The sequence below is a fragment of the Salmo trutta genome, chromosome 40 (assembly GCF_901001165.1).
Source record: "Salmo trutta chromosome 40, fSalTru1.1, whole genome shotgun sequence".
In the NCBI taxonomy this organism is placed as follows: domain Eukaryota; kingdom Metazoa; phylum Chordata; class Actinopteri; order Salmoniformes; family Salmonidae; genus Salmo; species Salmo trutta.
Genome location: NC_042996.1, coordinates 11,949,804 through 11,956,523, shown reverse-complemented (window position 1 = coordinate 11,956,523; position 6,720 = coordinate 11,949,804). Strand labels below are relative to the sequence as shown.

The 6,720-nt window shown below is 45.3% G+C and overlaps 1 protein-coding gene across 18 annotated transcripts in view; it reads left to right on the top strand.

The window, feature by feature from the left end:
- Positions 1–2,766: 2,766 nt before the first annotated feature.
- LOC115180190 (myosin-binding protein C, slow-type-like) overlaps positions 2,767–6,720 on the top strand; it is a 43,859-nt gene continuing 39,905 nt past the window's right edge. For 16 of the 18 annotated variants that reach the window (XM_029742076.1, XM_029742084.1, XM_029742083.1 and 13 more), the window contains exon 1: positions 2,767–3,044. In XM_029742076.1, coding sequence (XP_029597936.1) covers positions 3,023–3,044 — 22 coding nt within the window. In that variant the 5' untranslated portion in view covers positions 2,767–3,022. The remainder of the gene's footprint in view (positions 3,045–6,720) is intronic. The other 2 variants (XM_029742086.1, XM_029742085.1) reach the window with 2 other exon arrangements.

The following is a 6,720-nucleotide window of genomic DNA, read 5'->3' as shown; positions in this document are numbered from 1 at the left end:
GATTAAATGCATAAAAATAGAATTGATGAATCATTTACTTGAATGGGGACCCCCCCTTCTATTCATTCTAAATTTTTGCATTTAATCCTACCCGATAGCCGAAATCCGGATAGATAACCTTTAAAAAAGTTTGCCCTGAAGTCAGAGAGACATTTGATCAGAGCATGGGGAGTTCCATCGCCATAAGGATTAAGAAGTGAGTCTATTTATAATCTACTTTCCATCCTACCCTCAACGTTTAAATGGGCCATTCTCCTCTGGGAACAGAATTATGCAGTAATGAGCATCACTGTAATAGCGGTCTCTTGGCTGAGTGTGATCCTTTGCCTGGTCTGTGTGATTGCCATCTCTCCTTTTGTGTGAGGTTAATAATTTCATGTAATCATTGGCTAGAGTATGTCTACATACTATTGGTCTGCGTGTGTACATGCCTGGGAGCATGTCATGTGTGTTGGTGTTAGTTTCATCATGGGTTTATGGGTAGAATGGTAAGAGCTGTTATGCCCTTGTGTGACCAGCAGGGTTCAGTGTAGTTCCACTGAGGGGCGCTGTTTACCCCTGGTTGTCCCTATCAGCTCTCAAGGGTGACCTCATGGCTAAATCTCCCCTGTGATGCCAACTCCTGCCCAGACCAAGCAATTCCAAATGGTTTTGTGTGCTCTTTGTAGCAGACCCACATGATACTGCCCTAAGCCTTGCATTTACCACTGGAGCCCACTCTGAGTTATAAATGGGGTACAGAGCCTGTGTGTGTCTGTTACCAAGAAAGGCCACATACTTGTTAGGTGAAGGCAGTCACCTAACACTAGGCCTAAGTAAGGACACATTTGTTTCTTCATGAAACCTGTCTGGTGTAAATCATTCAAGCCTTTCACGTTATTAGGAGACAATGTGCGTAGTAGGTGCGCAGGATATATGCAGAGATTCAACAAATTAGTTGTAGGGTTTCTTTATGATGGGCTTTACTGTCCCATTTCAATAGGATAGCCTGAAAGGCTGCAGGCAGAGATGTTGTTTCAGATACAGTCAACAGTCTTCTGTGGTCTTTTGTGTTCAATGGACAGGGGCAGCACTGCGCTGATATTGGCCACACCTTGGTATGTTGTTGATACAGTGAATGATAGCACAAGATGCAGTGGAACAGTTTTCAGGAACAACTGAATTGTTGGGGAAATGAGATCCTGGTGTTGAGTGGTTATGTTATGTTAAGTCTCAGCAGGAGCCTGGGACTGCCCACAATAAGAAGCCCTCATTGTGTGTTTTATAAAAGCTCCAAGATGACCTCTCCTTTTAAGTCCCAACAGCTTTAAGCCTTGTTGACCGAATCGTCACAGCCTCTCTAGAGACCACGGCCTGATTTATCACTCACCCGACGTGCTAAAAGGTTAATTAGCCTCCTAGCAACCGCACCAATCTCAAAATTCTCTATCAAACCCTCTTTCCATGTCAGATATGTCAAATGTCAAGGTTCATGACAGCTTTCTAACTATAGGCCATATAACCACCGCCCAGGCAGCTCTCCAGTATTTATTGGCCCCGCAGGCAGGCCTACTTACTTGGACAGCATCCCTCGAGGATTACACAGATCTCTGACACTTGGCATAAAGTCTATATAAGCTTGTCTTCTCAATCTTTTTATGTGCAGCGAACACACAAAGTCACTCAAATAGCTCTTGGTATAGGCCTAACGAATGTGACTGAATCATCAGGAACTATCAGATTAATCTCACGCCCGAAATGTCTCACTGGCTTTTATGCCCTATTTACTACGGTTCCTAACTGACCAGTCTCCTCCCTCATTTCCTTATTTTGTTCGCTACTGTTTGCATTCCGGAACCCTGACTGATGCATAGGGTTGCAAAATTCCTGGAACGTTCAATAAATTCCCCGGTTTTCCAGAAATCCTGTTTGGAGGGTTCCAGATGTCCTGCTTATTACCGACTGTCTCTGGGAATCCTCCAACCTGGATTCTGGGAAAACCAGGGAATTTATTGAAAGTTCCAGGAATTTTGCAACCCTACTGATTTTTTGCCCCACCCACACAATGTCCACCTCATTCAGAGTTGATAGCCTGGGCAATGGTGGCATCCAGTTCACGGAACACTAAATAAATCAACAAAATGTTGTACTCCCAATGTTTATTTTGATACTGTATAGGCAACGGATGGTCCAAGAGCCTCTGGCTGCCTTCTATATATTACAATAACTAATTAAGCCACAGTTGAAATGTTCTGTCCCAATTCTGTTTTTTGAATGTGCATTCATGTATTACTCCTAAAAGTGCATCTATTTCACAAACAGTGTGTTATCTGTACCGGTTTTGATATGGTATTTTAGAGCTCCAGGATAGTAGCGTATGTACCCCTATCAGATTACATCACACCTGTACAGCAAGACATTTAATGCCGCACAGCCCTGAGGGGCCAGTGTGAAATTCAAAGTATACTGGCAGCTGGCCAGTTATGTACATCATAGTACTAACCTCAGCATCCATTCATCTGACAACCTTCAGGAAATCATTAGAAACCAATCATTTGGATCCACCACTGTTTGGACGAGGAATTAGAGCCTTTAGGATAAGAACCACACCTCTGCCAGAGTCTCCCCACCCAGCACCACACTGAATCCCTGGGAGAGCAGCCTATAGAGCTGGCATAGATGCCAGTGAGGACAGTGATGCTGGGGGCAGGATGGAGCTGTACTGTCAGCTAGAGAGAGGAGGGGCCTGCTGCCCTGCTATATAAAGACAGGAAGCCCGACTCCTCTAGATGTGTCACTGTGCCGCCTCTCCCCAATTGAGATTCCCATACTGTCCCACACTGTGCCCTCCTCATCTCTTCCCATCACTCTGGTCTGAGGGTCCCAGAGAATTTCCCTGGTGGTCACCCATCTTTATCTCTCTCCCTCTGGACTGAGGGCTCCCACGTCCCACCTGGCCTCCCGTACAATCACGCTGATCTGAAGGCACCTACCTACCTGCAGCTTTTCATTCATTGACGCTTTTCTTGGGACCCGGCTCAAGATGCCAGAGCCCACAAAGAAAGGTAGGAGCGCCCCTGTTCTCATCACTGAGTGTACAGAATGGATTTCAGCAAACTGTACTGTACAACCTGTCCTGAAGCAACGCTTTCTTAGAATTTCAGGCTGCATCTAGGATCCTGCTTGTTTAACGTATAACAACAGCTGATAACTGGGACTGATAATTGTAATGCACATGTTCTTTTACATTCATGTTGTAGTTATTGGTTGATTTTCTCTACTGGCATATACTATGAGGAAAAGTTCCATTAACCCTTAATTCCTTTTTCTTGTGTAAATAAGGGCAAAATATTTATTTTGGTGTTTATTTTATTTGTTTGTTGGCCTTATTGAGTAGCTATTTAGCATTAGACAAAAATAAGTTCTCCAAACTCTACTTTGAGAATTCCCAGGAGTTTGCTCACAATAATTGAGAAAGTGACTTTAGCGACAACAGTATTGTATTTCTGCTCGGATGTTTCTACCTCATCTGTAGAGATGGAGATTCAGGAGGTTTATATGGTCTCATGGTGATTAGAAGCCCACTGGAGGGAGACGTGATGAGCCCTGGTGGAAGAATGTTGATGATCCCTGGTGCTTGGCACTGGGCTGAGCTGGACACCAGTGAAAAAGACCCCTGAAGGGTGATGCAATCTGGATGGACTCTTGGGATCGTGTTGGGATGAAGATGCCTTCCGGATGATGGATACATTCTGTCCTCGATCTTGCTGATGACTGATGAATGGATGGCAGGGTGGATGACTTGTTATTGTACAGCAGAAGCCAAACAAGATCCCAAACCCATCCCCCATATTCAACTCCATATTCATCTCCCTCCTCCTTTCTATGGCAGAGCCCTCAATAGCATATCGCTGCTTGTCTGCATAGACCTAATCACTCTGTGTCCGTCTTGTCTGTAATTCTGCTATGCTAGTACTTCTTCTCCATTAGTTCAGGTCTTTGGGGACTTTGCTCAATAGTAAGATATGTACAGGAACAGAACAGTATATTCAACGCTTGGACACCACCACAACGGAGTGAATAAAACGTTTTATTATAAACCGTTTATCTTCTGGTGGACCGTAGCTTTATCTGCAGCAGTACCCACACATCAGAAATGGCACGCACTCTCTTCTCTCCACACATACATCCAAGCCACTCTGCCTGTGTATTCTCTTCCTTGCAGGACCATGGGGCTTATAGGTAAGAATGGGAGGGCTTTGCAAGATTGCTTTCATGGAAGTTATTCAATAAATATGGTGGCAATAAATTTGAGGACTAGACCGGTTATGCAGCGACCGGTTATGCAGCAACCGGTCCAATCCACCTTTTGGCATCTTTAAACAGTCAGCTGTGAGCACAAAAACATACCATTCACTTTACTGGCCTCAATCAGATTTCAGTACCAGTTTATTGTTTGCCCGTGTTGCTTTGATAGGGCTCTCAATAAATGTCAACATCTCAGTGTGGTGTAGCAGAGGCTGGGTGAGCTAGGAGAAGTTTAACATCTACGACGTCGCTTTGGGGTGAGGTACCATGAGACTGTTGGACAGCTTAGCTTCCTGTTGTACACGTATAACACACAGCACTACTATAAAGTGGGTTTTATTAGTACAAGAGAGATGCCTGCAGAAAGTTTATCCACCATAATAAACATTCATCATCCCGTCTGAGACAAACACACAGGGGAAGGGGAGGCAGTTGCATGCCAGTCCACCGCAACCGCCTTCCATAAATAGCTGCTCTGTTGCAGAAGACTAGATAAACTGCTGTGAAAAAAGTATTGTTGTTATAAATGACTCTGAACAGCTGAATAGGAGGAGACTGCTGGATGTGGTGTTGGTTTAGACTGCAGACCCAAGTCTTTAAAAAGCAGGATGAGAGATGACGGACTGACTGGCTGGCTGGCTTGCTGAGTGACCCTTGGAGCTCTTGGGACCTGGATTCCTTGGTCCCTGAAATAGTTCATAATGAGTGGACTTTTAATCCTCTCTCGCTCGCTGCCTCTCGCTCTCTCTCTATTGCGCTCTCACTCCCTCACTTTCTCCCTCACCACCCGCCATTGTCACACCATCATTTTAGATGATGATTCACTCAGGGCACTCCCACTCCCACCCAGAGTCAAAAGACCAGCATCATCCACTACACTGCCTGCTCTCAGCAAAAGTCTTGGGTTTCAGTGGAAAGAAAGCCCACATCCTCACCTCGGTATATTTACAACCGCTCAGCCCCCATCACTCTTCCTGCTCCATTACCTTAGACAGCATGGTCGTCGCTTTCCGAATTCCACTACACATAAATCAAGCCTTTAGGTTTACAACACAGGGAGACCCTGTCGGCTGTTAATCTTCAAACCACAGCCCCACATCCACACTGAAGTCATCAGGAGTTCCTTTCTGTGGCCTCTTCACTTCTAGCAGCACTCATTCTCAGCGCTCCTAGGAATCAAGAGTCTGTCATTCTGCAACGAACGGACACTTTCCCTTATGTGGGACAGCCGGTCCGACTGACACACAATAGTCACAAAGAAGGGGTGTTGATAAAAGGTGTGCATTCAAAAGTTCTGGGGGTCTATATTAAGAAGAGACGGCAGCTTGGCTCTCGTTGGGGTCACCATGAGCCCATCTGTCTGCACAGCAGCAGGGGTGACAGCTGAACATACCTGCAGCGTGGTCAGCTGCACTGGGAAGATCACTGAGGTGAAACAAAACCTTTTTCTGCTGTCATAATCTCCGCGAGGAGACAAAGAATGCCTCCCTGTAGTGCACATTGATGCATGTGTTTGTGAGACCCTATAGGATTCTGATGTGATGAGCCAACGTCAAGTTTTTGGTGAGGTGTGACAATGTCTAAATTTGAACTGGAGTGTCTGATGGGAATCACGAAAGATTGGCTGGACATTATGGTTCTAATAGTGTATGGACTTTGGATTACAGTATGTACAGTATTACTGTAATTAGGCACACAGGGATTTAGGAATGAGAGATGGATGGGAGTTACTGTATATTAAAAAGAGAGAGGAAATAGGCAATAGATGTGAAGAGAGAGGGGAGAGGACAGAGAAGTCACAATGGGGCATGGCAGACTGTCTTACAGAGAGAGAGAGAGAGAGAGATGCTTCATATGGTCCTAGGACTCTGGGACTTTGGACAGGAATGGCACAGTAATGCACAGTATTCCTCCGGATCATTAACAAAGGACCCGTCATGCCTGGCACAGGGCAGGGTGGCAAGGCTGGCATCCCTGCAGAATTCACAGGCTGTTGTGCCAGGCCCAGTGCTCATCGCTGAGTGCGCTAGCAACAGAGCTGTGGTAGTACACTGTCATCACCTTCCAAAAACCTCCCTACACCCCCTCTTTTTCCTCTCCTTCCCTTAGTCAGTCATTGGCCATGCCCGAAATCTGACTTGCCTACTACTAGTTTAAACTGCATACTGTGTACTTTGTACCACATACTCTTTAGCACGCACTGTTTGGTAAAAAGTCTGCAGTATGCCATGGCCGAAATGTACTAATTTTGGTCCGTTCATGACAACTGGGAATACGGAAACGAAATAAGCTCTGACTGGGAAAAATCGGAACATCGGTGATCTTCAGATCAAAGAAGTCGGAGCTCAAAGTTGATGCCAGATTTTCTGATTTGTAATTCCGAGTTGGACGACTGTTCAAAAATATTTTTCCCAATCGTAGCAGGTTTTTCTC